The 26311-nt window shown below is 39.6% G+C and overlaps 1 protein-coding gene across 2 annotated transcripts; it reads right to left on the bottom strand.

Annotated features, from left to right (window-relative positions):
* Nucleotides 1–1280: 1280 nt before the first annotated feature.
* LOC104609157 (Calcium-binding EF-hand family protein) lies at nt 1281–25373 on the bottom strand. Of its 2 annotated transcripts, XM_010275394.3 has the most exons (7): nt 25000–25373; nt 24791–24915; nt 24594–24690; nt 24385–24494; nt 23061–23135; nt 1642–1729; nt 1281–1493 (listed from the first exon to the last, which is right to left on the bottom strand). In XM_010275394.3, the coding sequence occupies exons 1-6, from the start codon at nt 25067–25069 to the stop codon at nt 1679–1681; spliced, it is 528 nt and encodes a 175-aa protein (XP_010273696.1). In that variant the 5' UTR covers nt 25070–25373; the 3' UTR covers nt 1281–1493; nt 1642–1678. The 2 variants fall into 2 exon arrangements, with proteins under 2 accessions (XP_010273696.1, XP_010273695.1); XM_010275393.3 differs by having other exon boundaries at nt 1281–1729.
* Nucleotides 25374–26311: the final 938 nt, after the last annotated feature.

Below are 26311 nucleotides of genomic sequence, written 5' to 3'. Positions count from 1 at the left end.
AATTGTTTATTTATTCCTTACTTGCAGAACTAGGAAGCCATAAAAGCGGGGTAAAAACCATAGGATGTTAACCTGCTTGAGACTGGAAAAACCATTACTCAGCAAAACCAGAATAACTGTAAACTGTAAGGGTCCCTTCGGTTCACAGTAATAAGGGTCTAGAATCAGAATCAGAATCAGAATGGTCCCAACTGTTTGGTTGAACAGAATCAGAACCCCATTTTCATTCCTTGAGGATTGGGAGAATGGCCCATTCCCTCCCCCTCCCTTGGAAATGAGAACCAAGAGGAATAAACCATTCCAATTCTGATTCCAACTAAAACAAACAGATACTAAAAGACTTTTTTCTCAACTTTTTGTTTCTCTCTTAATTCTATAAAAACAAACACAGCCTAAAGGATAACAACTTAAGATTTTCATTTGACATAGAAACACGTTTCTATGTTAAACCGGAAATGAGATAGGACATCCAGGCACATGGAACATGGAAGAGATATTCCCATGTTGGTGCCTCCACCACTCAATTTGATGCGGATATAGGTCTTCTGAACAGAAGCATTCTTTCCATATAATAAGGCATAAATGAAGTGTGAATTGCTTGCAAGAAAACTCAAATACGACCTAGTCTATCTCATCTAGGATGAAGATTTAGATTTGAAGAGGCTTGAAGGATCTCTTACATTAATTGTTTGCAAGGAGCCCAACAAAAAAAAAGGATAAAATAGTTGGGGCGCTTTGGGAGAGATGGCAAATATTTTAGGACTATAACCCAAGAATCAAGGCAGTAGCATGAAGCCATGAAGAGAACAGTTGGAACGAGTGCATGAAATGTAATAATTGAACTTAAATAACATTTTAAATATTAATAAACCAGTAAGTCTTCCCACTTAAACCGCAGGAACATAATAACAGTAAATCAACCAGATTGATCTATATGGAATGGCAAATTGAGTGCTAAAAATGATCATTTTCACCAAAATTACATGAATCAGATATCAAAATCACCCAATCTATAAAATTCTTGTAAGAAATCAATTAATCTTCCAATTGGATCTTATGGTATAAATCATCCAATTGTATGAAATAGACTGGGGTAGCAGATATGATGGTCAGAGATCCAACCCGCTTTTCTTGAAAAAATTTACAAGATAAACTGCAAAGCCACAAGTACAGAACATACAATTTGGTGGAATATTTCTTGATCGAACCTATACCAAAATCATCACTGTTCAGATAGAAACAAAAATGAAAGTAATGGTGCATCACCATGGAATGTTGACTAACTTAAAGAAAATTTGCATTAAAAGAACAGCTAAATTGTTAGGATAATCAACTTTATTTGACTAGAAAGTGACCCACTCTTTGAACCATATAGATTACAAACACAAATGCAGTTTGATGGTTACCAGGCAACTAGCAAACATCTATGCAGCAATTAACAAATACCTCAGCATCCTATGCTCTCCAAGGTTGAAGAGTTTATAAAAGACATTCTGCAAGCAACAACATATTAGCTAATCTCTCAGTGTGTACAATGAAGGCCACATTTCCAGCATCACAAAGAAGCAGACACAAAAGCAGAGAACGTAGAACATTTCTTGTGTTTCTTACAAGTGTGAACAGAAAGAAGTATGCACTCACATTCTAACACAACTGAAACAACAGTATCATTATCTTATTAATCCACAGGAACTTCAACTTCCATCTTCAGCCCAGAGTTGCCAAGAATCTGCAAATAATATATAAGGTTTTATCTTAAATTGATCAACAAACTCATAGTTAAATAAAACAAGTCTTAGAAACATTTAACATACTGAGGAACAAATTTGGTAGTACAAAACTCTAGCAGACATGATAAGGTAATTTCAGTTTTTTTAAATTATTTATTAATAACAAAAAAGATACACCCCCACACCTACACAGCAAGGAGCTGTAAAATTACTACCTCCACATGTACAAAAAGCATTGATTAAACATTACAAAATTGCAAATCAGCATTCAAAAAAGAGCTGTATGGTATATCCATAAAACATCCCTGCACTGCAGCCCAATAATGAATTCTACCCCGCAGTTCCTTTACAATTGCCTCTTATGTTTTACCAATATCTTCAAAAATTCTGACATTTCTTTCCATCCACATGGTCCAAAAAATTGCCAAAGGCAGCACTCTCCATACTACTTTTCCTTTTTTGCTCAAACCCTTCAACTGCCAACAAGTTAAAAGCTCCACCACAGATTTCAAAAAGCAAATATGAAGCCCAAAAATGTCCAAAACTTTGGACCACAACCTTCTAACAAACAAACAGTGCAAAAATAAACGATCAACTGATTTCACTTCCTCATCACAGATACAGTTAATGCTATCAATTAGACAACCCCTCTTCAACAAATTATCTCTGGTCAGACATCTGCTAAGAGAGGTTATCCACACCAGAAAAGAAACCTTCATTGGAGTGACTGTACACCATATACCTTCCCAACAGAACTTACTCCCCCCCCTCTCCACCAGTATGCTATAAAAGGACTTAACAGAAAAACAGTCCTTGCACCATCTCCATTCTATTTTATCAGCATCCCCTGATCTGCTTGGGTTATGTCTGTATAACTTTTGTAAAAGGTCAGTCATTTGCTCCACCTCCTAGTCGTTTAGATTCCTCCTAAAAGTAGGATACCACACTGTTGTACCATTATGAAATGACAAGTCCACCACCATAGCTTCTTTGTTCTGAGCTATATCAAATAAACAAGGGTATGCCTCCTCCAACCAGTCTCACCACACCAGAGGTCATCCCAAAATCTTACCCTTGTTCCATCCCTGATTTTATATCTGATCCCCTTTAAAAAATCTGGTTTAGCAATCTGAATTCCTTTCCACAAGGCACACCCATAAGTAAGAGTAGCATCACCTGTGTCCAAGTTATCTCCCCTTTGATCATATTTAGCATGACTAACTACCCTCAACAAAACCAACTCATTATATCTCCAATGCCACTTCTCTAAGTAATTATTTGAATAAGTACTTAAAATAAGTGGTGGGACCACACAATAAGTGGAAAATAAGCACTTATGTTTGGAAAAAAAGCCCATAATTAATGCTTATTTTCAAAAAACTGCTTAATAAAAAGCCAACAGGAATAAGTGCTTATTCCTGTTTCATGGGACAAAAATTTCCCCATAGAAGTTCACAAATGACCGCATATGCCCCCGTGGATAGAGACAACTCTATCATCTTCACTTTTGCGCAAGAAGCTTGCAGCAGCGGTGGCAGTGTGCAACCAGGGATGACCGGTGAGCTCCCATTGGCTTTTGTTTCCAGGAATGTGAAATCCTCACATATTCTTCTACATTTTGTTGGTCGTTTTGGGCATTTCTCTGGTTTTTTGGGTTGAAAACCCATTCTTGTGCCATTTTTTCACCAGATCTGCAATTGGGAAGACATCTAACCACCTAGTCGGCATCGATTCCAGGTTTGGTGAGTTCTGCACTTTTTTTAATTGTCCTAGCTATTTATGAATTGTTTAAACATTTTTGTATTTTTCTTACATACCAATGTGAATGAAAATGATAATACCTGAAATTTTCTTGTACAAAAAGTTGTTAACATTTTATTTTTTTAGTGATTTTATTGATTGCAATCTTTTCTGTGATTATATAGAAAGAAAAACATTATTTGTTATTATTGGAATATTAATCTGAATTTCATTTTGGCAAAAATATTGGTATATTTTTTCTTCATGAATGGAATGATAATCCGAATTTGGTGGTTTTTTTCTATGATATTAGTATTTTTATTATTAATTTATTTTAGCATATTATTATTGTCAAATTATTATTATTATTATTATAAGATTTGTTTAGTTATTTTTTGTATTTTCTTATATAAAATATATCATAAAATAGTGCCATGTGCGTGACATGTGGGCCCATGTGTGTCATGAGGGTTAGAGTTGCCAATTTCATCAAAATGGTTCAATTCAATATTCATAAAATAACATTTATATGCATTAATTTGGGGTTATAATTGTCATTTCAGCAAAAATAAGTACTTATTTGTTAGGTGGCTCACAAAAACACTATATCCCAAATAAGTACTTAAAATAAGTGTAAGTTGTTTAGGAAAGGACCACCAAACAATAATAAGTACTTATTTCTCAAACCACTTATTCACCAAGCATAGTCTTAATTAGACAAAGAGTCAATACCTTAAATATAAGACTTAATGAGAGAGAATTGAATGAGGTGAAAAGTAGTAGATCACATTACTATTTATGCCCTCACAATTAGAGAGGGACCCAATTCAAAAATAGGGGTATTTTAATCAAGAAGAAAGGTTTCACAAGCTTATTCGTACTTTTAATAGTAGATAGATATAGATATTGGAGCTACTCCCGTGTTCTTTGGAATAAGTTCATTTCTGGTTCTATTTAGTGATTTTAATAGGAACTTGCATGTGAATGCATATAGAGGTGGTAAAACTAGAAAGGATAGGTAAGCACTATCACATTTTGCATGTTAATGGCAGATTTAGGATTCTATAAGGAAGCGCAATTGTTCGAGTGTAGGGTCTTATGAACACAGTCTTCATCTTAGAGGTCAGTCTTCGAGAGCATGAGGAATTTTTCATCATTGCCTGACTGGGATGACAATTGCAAATGTTAGCAGATGATTTACTTTGGCAAATGGTCAAGAAGATCAACTCTGCAAGTGGCTTAAGGCCAAGGAATTTGAAACAATGAAGGTTCATGTTGAGTCTTTGGATATAGCTACAATCAAGATTAAGACTCAAAGTTGGTCAGCACTTACTCGGTGTATTCTTCAGACAGCTTGGACCACCTGCCAGGTTGTAAGAGATCTAGAAACATGGAGTTCTATGTTGTGGTGATGCAAAACCTACCACCTAAGGATTACCAAGCAACAGAAGTGCAGAATAATTTTTCAGCTAGGTACCAATCCTGTAGTTTTCTCACTTGTTTCATCACTTCACTCCATTGCTTGTTGCTTTCTTCGCATGCTGGGAAATATGAGTCTATTTTGCCCATTTTCTCCATCCCCCTCTATCAAAATGACAAAAAAGGAAGGAGAGTTTGCTTCTTATTCCCATATTAGATCTCCTCTATCTCTGCCCTGCTTCCATGTGGGCAGAGACCCCTGTAGAAGAGGGGCCAAGGATCTTCCTCTCAAGTCTCAACAGTACTTCTCAAGGCTCCACTGTCCCCCCTAAACAAGCAAAGAACACTACAGGGCAACAGGTGAGAAAATGGAAGTGCACTAACACACACAAAGCTCTAAAAGGAGGGGAAGACCAGGCAAAGGAAGGTCCTTGGGCTGTGGGTTTGAACCAAGGCCTTGCTAGTCTACCCTTAGGAAGAGTTTGTCCATGTTTCTAATGGAGTGTGGCTTGTATGGCGAGGTCTGGTGGACTGTGGGCCTCTCTCATCTATTGCATGATGCTTGGTTGGAGTGGTTAAGTCTAAGCGAAGTCCTCTCATGGATAGGCTAGGATAAGGGCTTTCCTTTGTTTGTGCTTTTTTCCTACTGTTGTTTTCTCCTAGAGCCTAGTCCAGTTTTTAAGGGGCTGGGTTTTAGGAGGTGTTGTGTCTGAAGAAGTATGGTTTTCTCTTGGTTGTACGCCGTTTATACTATTTTCTCTTTATTTAATAAATAATACCTTACCATTCTCAAAAAAAAAATTGCATTTCTGCTACTTTGATTTTTGGGCAAGTAGTTTCGTGGATGCGCAAAACTCAGTCCATATAGCATTTCCAGTCTTAAAATCATTTTAAAATTTTCATTTTAGCCTAAGTGGTATCATATAGGACTCGAGATGCAGCCCTCCATTTTGACCATCCTATTCTAATTCTATGGGTAGCATCCTCTTTTTTTTTTTTTTTTTTTTTGATAAATAAGCAATGTTTCATTAATATCAGTTACAAGCTTCCCATGGGTGGCATCCTCTTTGATCTCTCCCTTGTTATGGATTATCAAACCAAGGTAACAAAAGAGGTCACATTGAGATATCTCTTGATCTATAATAATGACCAAGTCTTGCAGTCCATGAAATCCATATGTGAGACAAGGAAGAAACATCCATGGGGTTCTACATTCATTAAAGTGGTGGAGGGGTTTCATGTTCTTGAAGGCAGAAAATGCTACCCCTATTACTCTAAAGCTAGATAAGGTGCAGAAAATAAGAGATTACTGACCTACCATCCTTTTAAAAGGTAAAGCATGTTCTATAAAAAATGAGATAGAAAACCCATGTACACCAAGGATCTGTACATTGGGAATATACAGTTAAGTCCTTTGATTTACAAAAAGAGTAACTAACAAAAAACGTATCATATATTTTGTTTTTGAACAACCTATGAATCCCAGTCCAAGATAAAACTCTCCCATTTAGATTAGCCTTCAGTCATCCTCAATGGGAGTATCTACATGCTCACAGAACAAGTTTTGACATCTTGTCTCAAATCAGGTATTGGCTCCATCGTTTCTTCACAAGGTGCATTTGAAAAAGGATGACAAATCCTAGATGGTATGTTAATTGCCAATGAGTGCATTGGTTCAAGGGAATGACCTAGTCAACCATGTGATGTATGCAATACAGACCTCAAGAAAGCTTACAGCCACATAAAATGGGATGTCATGGATTATATTTTGCACTATATGGGTAATAGGCTTCAGTCACAAATGATGAAAGAGGTTCCAGTGAATCCAACAAGGGATGTCCGTGCTAATCTTAGGGTACTGGAGAGGAGTTTCGTTGGTAGATTTGTCAACTCCAAACCAGATATGGAAGAAGTTAGGAAGTGGGTTGTTGCTGTCTGGTGCCCCAAAAGACATTTGTAGGTGAGGAAACTAAACACGGGGTTCTTTCTCTTTACGTTTGATAGTGTGGAGGAGGCAAACTTCATTTTGGAGAGAATAAAATGAGACGTGTTTCCCAGGTCTTAGAATCGGGAGGTGGAACCCCCTAGTTGGCGCTATTAGAGATTTGGATCCGACAAGCCTGGTGTGGATAGCCATCTTTGGCATCCCGTTGCATGTGTGGAGTAATCCTATGCTCAAAGTGGTTGGAGACGCTTGTGGGAGGTTCAGATCTGTTGATGCAAAGACGAACTCCTGGCAGAATTTGAATGTTGTGCATATATTGGTGGAGGTGTCAGAAATTCAAGCGGTGCCTTCTCTGCTTTCCCTTCGTTTTGCGGGGGAGAGTTATGAATTGAGATTAGTAGTTAAAGGATCCTACCCGTTAAGGTGGGTGGATAATTTTCTTCAGTGGAAGGGACCTACTGGCGAAAGTGTTCAGACCTCTGCTGTTGCAGGTAAGAAGTCAAACAGTCAGGAAGTGGAAGGAAGAACTGAGGTTGATGATTAAATGCAGAAGCTGGGTCAAAAAAAAACAAAAGGGGAAAACAAAGAAAAAAGGTCCAAATAGAAAGAAAGAGGGGAAAGAGAAGCTAGAGGAGCATAGTTCTGAAGGAGCTGGTGTAAAAAAGCAGAGAAAGAAAAAATTGAGGTTGAAAGTCTAAGATGTGAGGTGGATTATGATAAAGGGAGTGTTGCAAAAAAGGAGAAGCAGCAGTAAGTGATTTGTTTGGTTAAAGGGTATTTTGTCGCAGTCTCCATGGTTGGGCATACACACAATCTTGGGGAGCTTCAGGGGGAATAATAACTTTGTGGAAAAAATGCAGAGATGGAGTGTACTAAGGAGTTAATTGGGAGGTACTCAGTGTCCATCAAGTTGAAGCAGATGATGGATGATTGGGAATGGGTTTTAACTAATGTGTATGGACCCACCTCTTATAAGGAAAGGGAGGGACTTTGGGAGGAATTAGCAGCAGTGAGAGGTCTATGGGAGGGACCCTGGTGTTTGGGAGGAGATTTTAATGTCATAAGATTTTTGAGTGAATCAAACAGCCCAAATCACTGAGTTACAACGAGAATGAGGAAGCTTAACCTCTTCATAGAGAGCTTTGAGTTGTGGGATTTACCTATTCAGAGGGAAAATTATACTTGGTCAAATTTTCAAGAGGTTCCCACTTGCTGTAAGTTAGACAGATTCCTTTTCACAACTGATTGGGAAGTGGCTTGGAGGGGCTTAGTAGTTACAACTCTGCCAAGACATGTTTCAGACCACTGCCCAATAAGTTTGACCCAAGAGAGATTGGGGGGTGGCCCCAGTCCTTTTAGATTTGAGAATATGTGGCTTTTGCACCTTGAATTCTTGCCAAAGGTGAAGGAGTGGTGGGAGGAAGATTAAGTGGATTTCAGATGGAAGGGTTATAGATTCTATAAGAAATTGCAATTGCTGAAAGCAAGAATTAAGTTGTGGAATGAAGAGAGTTTTGGAAAGATTGAAGAAAGAAAACAGGAAATCCCCAATACAGCATTATTGGGGAAATGATTGTGGAGATTGCCTTTGGAACAGGACTGACTTTGGCATAGAATGATTATTAGCATTCATGGATTGGCAGACAATGGTTGGGATGTAGGAGTCAACCCTAGGGCTTCTCGGTGCACTCCCTGGAAAGCTATTCATGGTATTTTACCTTCTTTCCTTCCTCGTGTCAAATTTGATGCTTGTGCAAGAAATAAGGTCTTGTTTTGGGAAAGATGCTTGGGTTGGAGACATTCCCCTCAATGAAAGGTTCCCTTCTATTTATTCACTTTCTGAAAATAAAAGAAAAGTGATCTCTTCAGTTTTTACTGATAACTCTTGGGACTTGGGTTTGAGGAGAGGTCTAAGGGAGTCGGAAATGACAATGGTGGATGAATTAATTAACCTTCTAGGGTCAACTTACTTGGACCAGTCTTGTTTGGATAGTAGAATTTGGAAACCTTCCCCATCTGGTGTGTTCACTTGTTCCTCCTTTTTTGATATCCTCATTCAATCATCAAACCCTGTAAGGAGTTTTCCTTCAAAGGAGATTTGGTGCCAACCTGTACCCCCAAAAGTTCGGGCTTTTTGTTGGGAGGTGGTTATCCAAAAAATTAATACTCTAGATATGTTGCAAAGAAAAAGGCCAAATGTTTGCCTATCACCCCATGTTTGTAGCCTCTGTTTGGGATCTAGTGAGACGATCACACACCTATTGATTTCTTGTCCATTTGTATGCTTTATTTGAACCTGGTTATCTTCTATCTTTGGTTGTAGATGGACACCTCCCCCAGATGTGGCAAGCCTTTTTGACCCAAGCTTTTTCAAGCAACCGAAGAGGCGTGGAAGATTAATGTAGAGAGCCACAAGAGCAGCTATCTTATGGTCAGTTTGGGAAGAAAGGAATAATAGAATCTTTAAAGGCGTGGAGAAATCCAAGGAGGCAAATGTAGAAAGGATAATTATTATAACCATTCATTGGTTGAAAACTCTGGATTTGTTTAAAGACTTCTCAGCTGAAGACATTTACAAGAATTGGGAAGTGGTGGCTTCTACAACTTCCAAGAAACCTATTGTATAGGAATTGCGGTCCCCACCAACACAACAAAGAGTGAAATTGAACTTTGATGGGAGTTCAAGAGGTAACCCGGGCCCTTCGGGTATAGGAGGAGTATTAAGAGATGGAAAATGGCAGAATTGTGGCTTTGTTTTCAAAACCAATAGGAGTGGGGGACTCATTGAGAGCAGAGGTGATGACCTTGCTTCAAGGTGTAAGATATGCAAAACAGTTGGGGTTACACCAAATTGAGATTGAGGGAGACTCTAACTTGTTGATTGAGTGGCTGCAATCTGGTAAGTTGAGAGCCTGGATTTATAGACAGCCCATAAGGGAAATCCACAATATAACAAGGGAGGTCGATGCATGCTTCAAATGGACAAGAAGATCAGCTAATGGTTTAGCTGACACGTTGGCTAAACAAGGGACTGTGAGGGAGAGTATGTTCTGGGCAGTTTTGTAAGAAAGATTATTGGGGGCTCAACACCTACTTAGGGGTTGACAGCTGTACTTAAAAAGTTATTTTTATAGTCATTTTAATGATGTTACCGTTTCCAATCAAAAAAATGAGGGCAGTTTTGGCATTTTAGGAAAGTTGAGTGAGGCTGGACTGAGGAGCTATCGTGAAGATCAAGGCTTCAGGAAATCAAAGAGTTGTGAAGTAAGTGGGAACCATCTGAACCTGGCCGACTTAATTGCTAATGCAGCCTGCTTAATTTAGTGGGTTGTGGTTCCGATGTGGAGGAGGAGGGGTACAAGGAAGGTTTATTTGAGAAGCGGTGGATTCTGAAGAGACACTTAGGATCACTGGGTCAAGTGGAAGGCCAAGTGTTTCCTAAAAGTCGATTGTTATGAAGGTAGGAAGGCCAATCGGTGTATGAAAGATAAAGTGAACAAAAATTGGTCTTTGAGTTCCAAGCAGCCAAAGTTTAAAAGGTTCAGAACTTTCGGTAGAAGTTTTCCAAGAAAGGAAAAGGGAGAAGCTTGGGTCTCTGAGCAATCACTGAATATGATAGGAATGGTGCAAAGAGGTTAGTTAAAGGAGCTAGGATGGAGCATGATGACCATTGCCTTCCTCCAGTTGATGGTGCTTCAGGCCTCGGTTCTAAAGATGTTGGAGATCCGGTGGCCCCTGTTCAGGTGGAGAAAATTGCAGCAGAGCCTCAGGAAAACATGGATGTCCTGGACAAGTCTGATATTATTGCCCCTCGAGAGGTTCCTTCAGCCAAGCTGATAAGGTTGGGAGTGGAGGAGGAGGAGCCTGAGGTAGAAAGTGTCGATGTTCGTGCTAAAAATGAGATCGAAGATGAGGTGGTGGGAGGGAGGGCTTTCGAGGCAGGCAGCAGCGGTGGTTGCCAGGATGAGAATCTAACTAGTGGCAACTTGCGTTTTGAAGAAGTGAGGGTCGGAAGATTAGGCGTCGATATGGGTCGAAGGAGCAAGGTTGATGAGAAGAATGTGGAGTTAGATAATGGGGGAACTAGCAAGAAAACACGGGTTTCAAGAAATCCTCATGTTGTTCATGTGACAAATTTTTTTTCCCAGTTGAAGATTGGTCTAGTAGGGGCAGGACCTACAAAAAGTTTTAAATGGGTTTACAAAAGAAAAGGATCAAAAGGCATTTGTCCATCAGATTCTAGTCTTTGTGGAGCAATGATTCAAGCTCAACCACCGGATCCCCGTCTGGGTAAGGTGCATCAAAAAGAGAAAGAGAGTTTTGAAGGTTCTAAAGTTGATGAAAATTCAATGGAAAAGAATGAAGAATTGCCTCTTCAGAAGTTAGTGAAGAAAGAAATTAAGATTGGCAAAAGTGTTGGCTTATTTTTTGGGAAGGTGAGGATTTTGCTATGAAGGCTTTTGAGGAGTTTGAGAGAAAGAGGAAGGAAGAGAGTTTGAAGAAAGTAGTAATTGGGGACGGAAGAAAGAAATGGAATGAGGATGTCGATAGGCATGATGGAGTGTTCGAGGGCAAGGAGTTGGGAGATGATGTTGGGGCTTTGCGATTCAAGGAGCTCGATGAAGGTGTCCGGAAGTGTGCTTTTTGGTTTTTATGTTGTTTGGCTGTAATCTGATGTCAAAGGTAGTGAGTGTTTGTGTCTGTTGCTTTCTCTCGAGTGATTTTTTATCACCTTTCTCTTGTATTCTCTTTTTCTTTTAATGAATTTATCCTTATTCTTCAAAAAAAAAAAAACAAATGGTGGAAATTGACCAAGTTATGCATTTCTTCAGATCAATTCTCAGCTATGATAATGGAGTATCTGAGGATTTATTTTTTCAAAGTGAAAAGAATATTAGGTAAGGTGACCCTTTATCCCCTTTACGTTCATTATTGCAGCTGAGGCTCTCACTAGACTACTTCAGAGAGCAGAACCAGTAGATATGGATTCAGGTTTCCAAAGCATTATATACTGACCTGGTAGCACATTTGTATATACTCACAATATTTGAGACACTAAGCATGAATCTCTGAGGTGTCTCAGGTGTACTCATCTGTTTTGAGACAATTTCTGGCCTTAGAATCAATATTTTAATGAGGAAAATATTCTTGGTGGGTGAGATTCCAAATTTGATTGAGTTAGCAAGTGCTTTTTCAGGCAGGGAATTGGCACTCCTAACTAGATACCTCAGCTTGCCGCTTGATGCAAACTAAACTGAGCTCAACACAACTAAGCCTTGTCCCAACTAAACAGGGTTGGCTATATGAATCCTGTTCTTCCATAACACTGTTCAATGTCATTTCCATTTTTAAATTATGGGCCATCAAATCATTTCTTATGGTTTCAACCAATGTCCTTTTTGGCCTACCCCTAGCTCTTCTCGACCCTCCAACTTGTAGCAGATCACTTACTAATGTTGTAGATGGTCTTCTCTGCACATGGTCAAACAATCATACCACCCATTGAAGCTAATCCAAGTTCCTATAAAACCACCAATCTTCTTCCCATAACATCCAAAACATCTCAGCATCATGATAGAGAAAAGAAATGGACTAAAAAGAACCTAGTCATAAGACCATGGGCCCACAGCCCATGTTTGTAGCTTACATGCAAGACAGCCCATGAATTGGACCCATTCCAGCAGTAATGTGGGGCCAATACAGATTCTCTCAATCAAAGATTTGATTTGGCATCATATTAGTCAAAGATTGAGAAAACATTTTAGATTTATTTCTTTCCTTGTTTAGTTACATTTTTTTTGATAAGTTGTAATTTTATTAAAAGAATGTATACATACAGAAAATCATCCATGTAGAGGTACAAGATGCTATCTCTCAACCATTACATTTACATTACAACTGAGCCCAATACAATCAATCCCTAGTTGCCCCTAGCTTAGTTAATGTATGATGCATCAACCAACCTGTTAGCAGACCTTTATATCCACTGTACCCTCAGCACCAATCTGCTTGTTAACCATTTGAACCTTTTAGCTTCATCCCTATTAGCTTCAACACCCTCCACTTGTAGTCTTATTTTTAATGTATAGGCGGTTCTGACTATATTTTTTCCTAATTTAAAACTAATCCAAAAGCAAAGCTATTTTCTTATCTAGATGGTGGTTCAATGATCCAGCTTTTCAAAGAAACCCATGATGCCATAATTGAATAATAAATATTTAGAAAAAGATAGAACACCAAAAATGCAAATGTACAAAATTTTGTTAAAAATATTTGAAAACATTTCTGATGTTATATATTTATCATATTAAATATAATAATTATTAAAATAAAAGTTATTTTTATTTATGATAAAAATGCAATACAAAATCTAATAATAATAATAATAATAATAATAATAACAATAATAATAATTGTTATTTCCTACAAGCATTTAAGTTTATTTTTAATCATATTGTCACTTTTGTTAATTTTCAATTTTATCTTAATTATAATATATCTAAAATTCAAATAATTAATATGAAGAAAAATTTCTCACATATGTGATTAATTACTAGTTAGCATTAAGATTGGCATAATGACAAAATTAAAATGATATCTATAATGCTAAAAAAGGTATCATACTTAACTAATTACCTCATAGGTGAGATGGTCGAATGGCACCCCCTTCATTTACATGCACAGAATCGAAGAAACTATCTATATGTAAGCTCTCTGTGGTATGCATGCTGCTCCCTGCTCTAAAGGCCCTCATAGAGTAATTCTTTGAACTTGACCATATGCTCTGTTTGTAATCGCAAATATATGACAATGCCTCCATCTTCTGCTGACACCAAGAATGCCCTGCCATCTGGCCTCACAGTGGCGGGACCCATGTGGAACGGTTGGCCCCACCCAAAGTCCACCGAATACAATGGTAGCCCTACCCAGCTTGTGATGGTCAAATTAGGGCACCGGTAGCCAAGTCTGAACCGACTCAAATCACGATAACTTCCTAAAAAGTCAATAGTCGATCGAACATACTCATCTGTCATCCTCTTTATACTTTCTCTAATCTTGCCGGCAGCGTAACTGAGAGGCTTTGATATTAGGTCGCCAGCTTTTGCCATTGGGGTTGTTGGGAACGTTGCATTTCCAAAGTAATTGGCCGGAAAATCTGGTCCTAAGCGACGACGGCAGTCAACTAAGACTTTTACCTGGTCTCTTGCTCATTCACCAATCCTCGCGCCTTGGACGCACATCTCCATATGTGTCCCGCCAAGGACTCATACCGACTGTACTCACGATTCGCGCCTTGGACGCACATCTCCATATGTGTCCCGCCAAGGACTCATACCGGCTGTACTCACGATTCGCGCCTTGGACGCACATCTCCATATGTGTCCCGCTAAGGACTCATACCGGTTGTACTCACGATTATCTACGTTGCCATTGTTTTCTCGTCCTTCATTAGCTACTCTCTTCAGGAGCTCTACTTGGTCAGAGCTCAGCTTTAGTACAGCCACAGTGGTTTCCTTCTTCTGCTCCTCCATCTCGTCCACTTGACCCACCAACATTGGTGGTCGCTTGTACTCTATGTGGTCGAACTTGGGCGTGTCCTCCTCATTCTGAACTCTAGGATGTAGAACAGTCCTATCAAGAAATGGCGTCAACTCTGGATCTACTATGTTGGAACGAGCCATTTGGGCCCATGTAGTAATGAACAGCATTGACGCTGCTCCATCTGCTACTACGTGTGATATCCCCATGCCTAAGCAGATGCCACCACATCGAAAGGAAGTGATTTGCACCGCCAACGGTGGTCATTCATTGATTTGGGTCCCATTATAATCAACGTAAGGAACTAGTTTACTCAGCTCTGGAGTTGGCATGAAGTTGCCCAAGTCGTCAATGCAGGAATGAGACTCAGCTTCCACGAACAGAGCACCTTTCCCGTTGCAGTTGAGCTCTAGACCGCCGTCCTTGTCCTTCTCAATACATCCCGTGAGTGGGTAGAATTCCACTAGGGCTTGACTTAGTGCAGTCTTCATGGTTTCTGCCAAGAAGAAGTTGGGTTGGCCATTAGGTCTGTAGAAGTAAACAGTCTCAGTAGTCCAAGGCTTTATCTGATCAGTTGGAGATAGACCAAGCCGGTGAATTGGTGTCGGTTTTAGTGGCTTCACTGCGTATGAACCCTTCAAGGTCACCTTCACCATCTCTCTGTGGCGCTCTCTCTCTCTCTCTTCCTCTCTCTCTCTCGTACTGTCTCCCAACCTCAATTTCTCTATACTTGTTGTGTGGTGTGGCTGATATAGATTTTAAAGTGGTCAATTTGATTTCTGAGAAGTCTATCAACCTTCACAGTTGGGTTGATGATATGGGTTTCATGCCAATTATGACGCTCTGATCACCTCAGAATTTTTTAACCCCACAGTCCTGACCGTGAATTGATGTCAAATTCGCGAGCAGATGTCGTATACAGGGGATTAACAGAAGACTAGGGTTGTCATTCAGAATTCCGCATGGCATTCTCTATTTTGTAAATTGCTGAAGTGAAACCTCCCCCGTACAGCTGAACTTCTGACCGTTGTGGCAAATTACGCTCTGATCGTATGGTCATGATTCATCTATCAAACAATTTAATGATTGATCGGTACAGGTCAGAATTTTTAATGTTATGGGCCCGGGCGTAGGATCGCGTCATGGGTCGGTCCACGGGGAAACGCTCCTGTTTTCCCTTGTTCCTCCCCTTCCTAGCTGAACCTATCTTGGCGTCCTAGAGGGTGATTTGTCCAAGAGATCACCTAACTCTCCTTTACTCTCTTTCTTGAGACTGAATATTCGATATCCTCATTCAAAAATTGTGTCTCCTTAAATAGGAGATTACAAGAGTCCTAATCTTAGGGAGTCTCCTTGCTGAATAGGGAGACTTCCAATTCTATCTTGCTAAGGATAAGATAAGCTAATCCTAATCTGATAATAAGATAAACTAATCCTAATCTGATAACAAGATAAACTAATCCTAATCTGATAATAAGATAAACTAATCCTAATCTGATAACTTACTAACAAGATAAGATAAGAGCAATAGAATAGGATAAGAACAAGCAAGATGATCTAATCTAATCTGGTGGTGGGTCAGGTTCCTGTTGCTGCCGGCGGCGATGGTACGTCTTTCCGAGGAATGCGTCCATAACATTACTCCCCTCTTGGACTACGAGCTTGTCCTCAAGCTCGAACTCCGGATATGTGGTTTGGAACTCTGTCAATGGGATCCATGTGGCTTCGGCCGATGGTAAGCTACACCATTTCACCAAGACTTCAAGAACTCCTTGATTGAAACGAGAGCGGATGACAACTTTAGGTTGGGGAATCAGTTTGCCATCTTGCAGGGGTGGCAGGGAGGGGACTTGGTCCAGAGGAACACCCGTAAATGGTTTCAACAAGGCGATGTGGAAGACATCATGAATCCGGCTTGTCTCTGGTAGTTCCAGCTGGTAGGCCACACTGCCAATCCGTCGTAGAACCTTGAAGGGCCCATAGAACTTAGGGGCCAGTTTCGGGGCAACTATACTGGGACTAGTAATAGCTGCTCGGAGAAGCTATTGTTGCTGTTGTTGATCATGTTGTTGCTTCTGCTGCTGCAGTTGTTGCTGTTGTTGGTTGTTTGGCTGCTGTGGCTGAGGGTGTTGCTGCTGTTGTGGACCAAGAAGAGTCTGCTGCTGTTCGCCGGACGGCTTCGTCAAGTCTGGTCGGAGGCTGTTTGTGGTTACAGCCCCTTCTGGATTCCTCTCCCTGTCAGAGAAATACGATTCCAGCAAGCGTCGCAGCTCCTGGACATCGTCTTTGACCTCACGAACCTCCCTACTAGTTTCTACGAGCATATGCTCCAGTTCGTGGACCCTGGATGATAGCTGCTCCAAATCTCCCATGACGACCCGCTCTAATACCAAATGTTATGGGCCCGGGCGTAGGATCGCGTCACGGGTCAGTCCACGGGGAAACGCTCCTGTTTTCCCTTGTTCCTCCCCTTCCTAGCTGAACCTATCTTGGCGTCCTAGAGGGTGATTTGTCCAAGAGATCACCTAACTCTCCTTTACTCTCTTTCTTGAGACTGAATATTCGATATCCTCATTCAATAATGGTGTCTCCTTAAATAGGAGATTACAAGAGTCCTAATCTTAGGGAGTCTCCTTGCTGAATAGGGAGACTTCCAATTCTATCTTGCTAAGGATAAGATAAGCTAATCCTAATCTGATAATAATATAAACTAATCCTAATCTGATAACAAGATAAACAAATCCTAATCTGATAATAAGATAAACTAATCCTAATCTGATAACTTACTAACAAGATAAGATAAGAGCAATAGAATAGGATAAGAACAAGCAAGATGATCTAATCTAATCTGGCGGTGGGTCAGGTTCCTGTTGTTGCCGGCGGCGATGGTACGTCTTTCCGAGGAATGCGTCCATAACATTTAACCCCACCGTCCTGACCGTGAATTGATGCCAAATTCGTGGGCAGATGTCGTATATAGGGGATTACCAGAAGACTAGGGTTGTATTCAGATTCCGCATGGCATTCTCTATTTTGTAAATTGCTGAAGTGAAACCTCCCCCGTACAGCCGAACTTCTGACCGTTGTGGCAAATTACACTCTGATCGTATGGTCATGATTCATCTACCATTGATCGGTACAGGTCAGAATTTTTTAACCCCACCGTCCTGACCGTGAATTGATGCCAAATTCACAGGCGTATACGGGGGATTACCAGAAGACTAGATTGTCATTCAGAATTCCGCATGGCATTCTCTATTTTATAAATTGCTGAAGTGAAACCTCCCCGGTACAGCCGAACTTCTGACCGTTGTGGCAAATTACGCTCTGATCATATGGTCATGATTCATCTACCGAACAATTTAATGATTGATTGGTACAGGTCAGAATTTTTTAACCCCACCGTCCTGAACGTGAATTGATGCCAAATTCGCGGGCAGATGCCGTATACAGGGATTACCAGAAGACTAGGATTGTCATTCACAATTCCGCATGGCATTCTCTATTTTGTAAATTGCTGAAGTGAAACCTCCCCCGTACAGCCGAACTTCTGACCGTTGTGGCAAATTATGCTCTGATCGTATGGTCATGATTCATCTACCAAACAATTTAATGATTGATCGGTACAGGTCAGAATTTTTTAACCTGCTGAAGTGAAACCTCCCCCGTACAGCCGAACTTCTGACCGTTGTGGCAAATTGCTGAAACCTCTCGTGAATTCGCATCACATCCCCTTATAGAAATTGGGTGGATTGAGGTGAATGAGGGTTAGGGTGCATCCCAATCCATTATTCAAGCGGGATATAGATTACTCTTTTTCCAAGGTATTTTCAATTTTAGTTAATTTAAAACCACATGCATGTTTCAAGTTGAACAAGAAAACACCTCATTAATGTTTTGGGGGGCCAAGAAAACACCTTATTAGATTTCTGATAATTAGTTACTTATTTATGATTTAAACATCCCCCTTGCACATGCCCATATCCCCTAGTTTGTCCATATATATATATATATATATATTAAGCTGAAACGTGTATGTAAGAAGGCCTCATACGAGGGAAATGGAATCTATCAGTATTTTTTGCCTTAATTTCATAAAAATTATAAGAATGCTATTCTCTACCAATTCTCTCTTTTGTTTTTTTCCTTTCAAATTATAAAAATGCCATTCTCTCCTACCAACTCTCTCTCTCTTGCTTTTTTTTTCCTTTCAAATTACAAGAATGCTACTCTCTCCTATCAATTCTCTCTCTCCCTCTTACAAATTACAAAATGCCATCTCTCCTAATAAATTACAAGAATGCTATTCTCTCTCCAACTAAGGGAGACCTCATCTTGGCATCCCGACTGCTAGGGGACTTGCAATCAAAGGTAATCGAGTTCGAGCCGAGTCGAGCTCGAACTTCTGACCTCAAGCTCAAGTCTCCAATTCGAATTGAGCTCGAACAAGACGACACCTCAACCACTGAGGGAGACCTCGACTCGGCACCTCGATCACTGAGGGAGATCTCGGCTTAGCACCTCGGCAACTCAGGGAGACCTCAGCTCGGTAACTTGTCCACTAAGGGAGACCTTAGCTCGACACCTCGCCTTCTAGGGAAACCTCAGCTTGACACTTCAGTACTTGAGGAAGACCTTGATTTGGCACCTCGACAATTGAGGGAGACCTCAACTCGACACCTCGGCTGTTTGAGAGACTTGCAATCAAAGGTAGCCAAGCTAGAACTTTCGAGCTTTTGACTTGAGCCGAGTTTGATCTTGAGCTCAAGTCTCTAATTCAAATCGAGCTCGAGCCTGATTGTTTATGAGCGAGCCCCTACAACGCAGGGTCACCTCCGCTAGTAAATATATTAAGCTAAAATGTGTACGTAAGAAGGCCTGAGGATGAGGGAAATGGAACATAACAATATTTTTTGCCTTTTTTATAGAAATTATAAGAATGCCACTCTCTACCAACTCTGTCTCTTTTCCTTTTTTTTTCTTTCAAATTACAAGAGTGTCATCTATCTCTCTCCTTATAAATTACAAGAATGCCACTCTCTCTCCAACTAAGGGAGACCTTAGCTCGGCATCTCGGCTACTAGGGGATCTGCAATCAAAGGTAGTCGAGTTCGAGCCAAGCCGATCTCAAACTTCTGAGCTCAAGCTCAAGACTCTAATTCGAATCGAGCATGAGCTAGACAACACCTCGACCACTGAGGGAGACCTCAGCTCAGCACCTTGGTCACTAAAGGAGATCTCGACTCAGCACCTCGACAATTAAGGGAGACCTCAACTCGACACCTTGTCAACTAAGGGAGACCTTAGCTTGACACCCTGCCTACTAGGGAAACCTTAGCTCGACACTTCAACAGCTAAGGGAGATCTCAATTTGGCACATTGACAATTGAAGGAGTCCCCCTCTATAATAAGCCTCTCCATGTTTAGTTCTTTTGCTAATTGTGCCCCTTGGATTGCAGCTAAGACCTAAGAGTTAAGCCCTTGTAGAGTCCCCGACTCCAACTGGTCCTGAAAATAAAGAAAGAATGTGACCTTCTTCATTTCTAAAAACTCCCCCTATCCCAGATGGACCTGGATACTTCCATCAAAGTTGAACTTCACAAAAACTTCAAAAGGAGGAGATCAAGATTTATGCACAGTTTTCTTCTTTGAAGAGCTCCTTGCCACTTTCCCCCAATTTCTCCATATATTGCCAAAGGAAAAAAGTGAAAACAGTTCCATTGTTCTTACCCATGTATCACCCTAGTCAGTACACATTCCATCATCTCTTCTTTACTTCTTTCCTTCTCCAAGAAAATTCTTGTGTTTCTATCACCCTAGTCAATACACATTCCCCTCTTATTAGGCCACATAAAGACAGTGGGATCGAATAGTTTATTAATCCCCAATGGCATGGTCCATCTACACCCATACAAAGCAAAAAACCATTCCCAAATACAAGTAACAAAAGGATAGAAGATTACTAGGTGGTAACAAATCCCACCACTAGATTTGCAAAGAATGCACCAGTTTAGAGATAAACAAGTATATGGCCTCTTTTTTGCAAGACATCCATGGTATTGATCTTTCCATGACACACTTTCTTTCTATCTATCTATGACTGTTTTGAGATGATGAGCGAATTAAGTTTTGACTTGCTCCTGCAAGTTTTATGGTTTTGTGCTGACTCCAAGCTAATGAAGGTGTTGGCTTCATCTCTAGGTGACGACTCCTAGAGGAACCTAATGCTGCTGACTCCATTAGGACCTATCTTATGTTTACTGCAATTAGCTTAGTTCTTGGTAGAAGATCTATTAATTATCTGCCTTAATATTCCAGGTTTATTTTCATTATTGTTCTTCCCTCCATTTGCATTTTAGGTTATGTCCTTAACTTCTACATGCCTCTGACTTCCCCATTAATCTTTTCTCTCTTCCCTTCGCATTTTCTTTGCTATTGAATATCTTCAATTCCCTCTAAGTAATACAGCAGACATCCTCATCAGTTCTGTTTTTTTTCCCAAAACTTAAGCACCATTTGAGATCAATTTCACCCCAATTTCGAATGTGCTTTAATTGTTTACTAAGGGAGATCTCGACTCAACACCTCGACAACTAAGGGAGACCTCAGCTCGGCACCTTGTCAACTAAGGGAGACCTTAGCTTGACACCCTGCCTACTAGGGAAACCTTAGCTCGACACTTCAACAGCTAAGGGAGACCTCAGTTTGGCACATTGACAGTTGAAGGAGTCCCCCTCTATAATAAGCCTCTCCATGTTTAGTTCTTTTGCTAATTGTGCCCCTTGGATTGCAGCTAAGACCTAAGAGTTAAGCCCTTGTAGAGTCCTCGATTCCAACTGGTCCTCAAAATAAAGAAAGAATGTGACCTTCATTTCTAAAAACTCCCCCTATCCCAGATGGACCTGGATACTTCCATCAAAGTTTAACTTCACAAAAACTTCGAAAGGAGGAGATCAAGATTTATGCACAGTTTTCTTCTTTGAAGAGCTCCTTGCCACTTTCCCCCAATTTCTCCATATATTGCCAAAGGAAAAAAGTGAAAACAGTTCTATTGTTCTTACCCATGTATCACCCTAGTCAGTACACATTCCATCATCTCTTCTTTACTTCTTTCCTTCTCCAAGAAAATTCTTGTGTTTCTATCACCCTAGTCGGTACACACTCCCCTCTTATTAGGCCACATAAAGACAGTGGAATTGAATAGTCTATTAATCTCCAATGGCATGGTCCATCTACACCCAAACAAAGCAAAAAACCATTCCCAAATACAAGTAACAAAAGGATAGAAGATTACTAGGCGGTAACAAGTCCCACCACTAGATTTGCAAAGAATGCACCAGTTTAGAGATAAACAAGTATATGGCCTTCTTTTTTGCAAGATATCTATCTATCTATCTATCTATCTATCTATCTATCTATCTATCTATCTATCTATCTACTATATATCATTGTAAAGACTGTTTTGAGATGATGAACGAATTAAGTTTTGACTTGCTCCTGCAAGTTTTATGGTTTTGTGCTGACTCCAAGCTAATGAAGGTGTTGGCTTCATCTCTAGGTGACGACTCCTAGAGGAACCTAATGCTGCTGACTCCATTAAAACCTATCTTATGTTTACTGCAATTAGCTTAGTTCTTGGTAGAAAATCTATTAATTATCTGCCTTAATATTCCAGGTTTATTTTCATTATTGTTCTTCCCTCCAATTGCATTTTAGGTTATGTCCTTAACTTCTACATGCCTCTGACTTTCCCATTAATCTTTTCTCTCTTACCTTCGCATTTTCTTTGCTATTGAATATCTTCAATTCCCTCTAAGTAATACAGCAGGCATCCTCATCAGTTCTCTTTTTTTTTTTCCCAAAACTTAAGCACCATTTGAGATCAATTTCACCCCAATTTCAATTCTGCTTTAATTGTTTACTGATTATTTTTCAATCTTTATGCTCTGTCCAGACTAGTATGTGGACAAGCAAAGCTGAGGGTTTTGTAGGCCTGTTTCCATCTTGCTTAGGCAATTCAGCCACCTAATTAGCTGCTGTTTGGGTGGTTTCCTGCATCACATCAGCTAACTTTTCCTACATATTGTTCTACCCAAAAGAAAGCCCTACCCCCCCCCCCCATCCCTACAATAGCAATAAACGATTAGCAAAGATCAGCAATGAACTTCAAAAACAAAGCTTAACCCTCAGTACACCTTCGTTACAACTTCCACAAATTTTCTTAGTTACCACCCATGCATAATACAAGTATCCTACGGTACTCAGCAGTTAAATAAAACTATAGATATAGGTGCATAGTCATATTGTTGTTGTCAAGTTAACTTAAACATGCATTAATACAGAGGAAAATATTCATTTTCATGATTAGTAATTGTTGTGTGTGTGTGTGTGTATCATAAGGATTCATGGATTTGACCCTTTCACTTCACTAGTTCTCTTCTTTGTGCTTAGGATGTGATGCATTATGTTTCTAAATAGAAGTACTTTTGAGCCTCAATTGCCTTTTCTGGTAAAGCCAGTTAACCCCCTAATGCATAATTGCATATTACATGGTTTTAGGTATTATCTTCTAACTAGAGCATGAAATGACACACACATACATATGGTGATCATAAGTAACATTTTCAAAGTTGCATCTATACCTAACTTAAGGAACATAAAAATGTTCATTTAAGATAAACACAGACCTTTATGAAGTCAGCTAGCTCTAACAAAGAATCCTTCGAGTAGCCTGCTTCCTCAAGTACATGTGCCAGAACTTGCTGTACAAAAAATGGAAAAAAGAGAAGGAAATAAACATATAATTTAACATACAGACCTTACATCTTTTGTTTCTGGTCACAATCAAATGGAAGGATACACAGCACATAATAGCCCAGACAGAGACTTTAAATCATGATTGGCCAGGAAATATAATCAAATATTCTAATGCAAGATGAATATGAAAGGTCAATGTACACATAAAGCAATAGCCTGAGGCACTAAGAGTAGAGACTAGAGGGTAAAAAACAAGATCTAGTAAAGGACATTCAGAAGATAAGTAAGACAACAGATTCCATATTGAATGATTTGGTAACATATTGCCCTATCAAGGAGAACATACTTGGACAGCTTTATTTGTTTGTAAAGGGCAAACCAAAATTCATAAAGGTTCAACAGCTAAGGTTTTTGTAATAATTGAACAATACATACAGCATCTACTGACTAATCATTAACATGACTACAGTAGCTCCTCTTTTCCCTTTTCCTTTCACTCCTTTGAACTTGTATCACCATTTACAGATTGGTGATGCCTAGAAATGTTCTGCTTTTAGAAAAAGAGGTGTTCCATTTTGTTTTATTTAGATAATAATCTAGCAATGGATTTATCATATATTAAGCCTATACTTGATTGTCAATTTGCGTTTCAGGAACAACTACAAACAATGGGCTCTGGATTTTTCAGATCATTATTCAGAAGAAAAATGAATGAGAAAGAACCAGCTTTTAGGGACTTTCATTCTGGAGAGTTGGTTTTCAAAGTCTTCATTGTAAATTTCATTTATTATTCAATAACTCCACCTTCTTTATGGAGTATATAGCCAAAGCCAAATAATAATGAAGAATCCACTGGCAATTAAACTCATTCTCGTGTCTTGATGCTATCAACTAAAAGGGGATAGTGCAAGTTGACTACTTTTAAAAGAACAATGAAAGGCCGAAAAGGATCTTAGTGGAAATGGTCAGAAATGACTTGAGTACTTATTATTAAAAATAATGAAATTGAGAATAGGATATGCAATTATGCATGTCATCGACTCCAAATAGCTTGGAAAAGGCTTAGCTGAGTTGAGATGAATACCTAAAATTGTTAGATAAATAGTTAACAATTATATACTACAAATTGCTGATAAAAAAACAATTATATACTACAAATTTAGATGAACTCATCTCAGAAGAACAAAATAAGGAAAAACAAAAGAATTTGGGAGCAGGCAATCGCCGACAATGGGGAACTGATCATAAACTGACCTGCCTCTGCTGTTCAGACATAAATGAACCAGTCAGATCCCGCAACACATCTAATATATCATTGAAGGCGACCTTCCCATTACAATCCGTATCATAAACCTTGAATATAACTACAACAAACGACATAAGAACCTGCAGTTAGAAAATAGGAACGAAAGCTGGATCCCTAAACATGATTTACTGGAAGAGCAGAGAACAGAAGCAATTACATTCGATTTTCTGTTGCATAGTTGCACGAGAACTAAAGGCAGACAAGAATGCCACGAATTCCTTAAAATTCAATCCATCGACCATCCTTAATAATCTCTAAAACAGAGACAAGTAATCCCGTAAATCCTGAAATTCCATATCATTTGGTTCATATGGCTATGGGATTGTAAAGAGAAAAGCATAAGCAATTAGAAACCTGACAGAGAGGATTGACAGCAAACTCCGGCACAGACAAGAACTCCTCTGCAGAGATGAATCCAGCACCATTTCGATCGAGCTGACAGAACCTTTGGTAAAGCGAAACGATTTCTTGCTGTGAAACTGCACAGTTAAAGGCATACCAAGTCTACTCATTACTTCAGAAACCCTAAAAACTGATTTAACATAGTGTATGCATCTACTTACAGGTATGGTTGCAATGCTCCTGGACTTCTTCAATGTCGTATTGAGTAAGCATAGACGAAGTGTTTCCCATGTCACAGAGGCCGGGGAGAGAAATTTTCTGAGAAGCAATAGAAAGAGAATGAGGTCTGTTGGTGGATGAGGAATCCTAATTCCACCATTCAAGCTCGATAACGGAGGCTGGGAAACAACTGGGTCTTCTGGAGAAGGGAAAGCAGAAAAAGAGAAAAACTTCTGCAGGCGAGATCGTAGATTGGTGGTATCGTACCGCTGAACTTATTCGTGGTATCGTACCGCTGAACTTATTCATGAGATGAATATTTAACCTAGTGCCACCATGTATTTTCCCATGAATGCTACCATGTGTTTTCCTATATATGTATATATATATATATATAAGCCATTGAATGCCATATATAAGTTAGAGTGCCATCATGTGAGCCCTGAAGTGCAATGGGATGTGGATTATCTCTTACATGGGGTGTGGCATATCTCTTATCTCTTAACTTTTACCATGTTGTTCATGCATCAGGCCACTTATCCATATAATGTACACATTCTTTCTTTATGCTTATTATTGCTAGCAACATTATAAGCCACTTAACTAGCAGATATTGGAACGTGATTAACTAGAGAAGTGAGGGAGATGTTCAAGTGGCTTTTTTCATTATATTATTCTCTAAATGGTTCATGGAATGGTCCAGAATTGGAATTAGATCGAATCCCTTGGAATCGGAATCACTTATCCCTAGCGCCTATTTGGTTCAATTAGGAACCGAAATTGGATTCCCACTACAAGAAAAATCATTTCTAGCAATAGTCAAAACTATCACTAAAAGTCCTAAAAATGGTCACTAAAACTATTATCAGCAATCGGCAAACTATTGCTAAACCAAGTGCTGCTAAAGGTTCTAGTGGCAATTTTAGCGGTTGCCGATAAAACATAGAAAACTACCACTAATGAATTTTAGTGGTTGTCGTGACTGCCGCTATAAATTTATAGTGGCAGCCATGAGTTTTTCTAGCGGCAGCATCGACTGCCATTTAAGACCGCCGCCTAAACCATTGCCGGCTTAGGTCAAGACCGCCATCTTAGACATAAAAGAGTGCCGCCTTTGAAGGCCGGTCCAAAATGATTCAATTAACTCTAAAGCGGCGATACGTCAGAACCACTAGCTTAGCATTAATAAAGGTGGCGGTTTTGACCGCCGCCTTAGGTTTATCAACTAAAAGATTTTTTTTTCCCCTGTGCTGGCAATCATGACCGCCGGCACAGACCAGCTTTAGTTGTTTCTATGTACAATAAGCAACAAAA

This window comes from Nelumbo nucifera, chromosome 8, assembly GCF_055504915.1.
Source record: "Nelumbo nucifera cultivar China Antique chromosome 8, China Antique-T2T, whole genome shotgun sequence".
In the NCBI taxonomy this organism is placed as follows: domain Eukaryota; kingdom Viridiplantae; phylum Streptophyta; class Magnoliopsida; order Proteales; family Nelumbonaceae; genus Nelumbo; species Nelumbo nucifera.
This window is presented reverse-complemented; position numbering and strand designations above follow the sequence as displayed.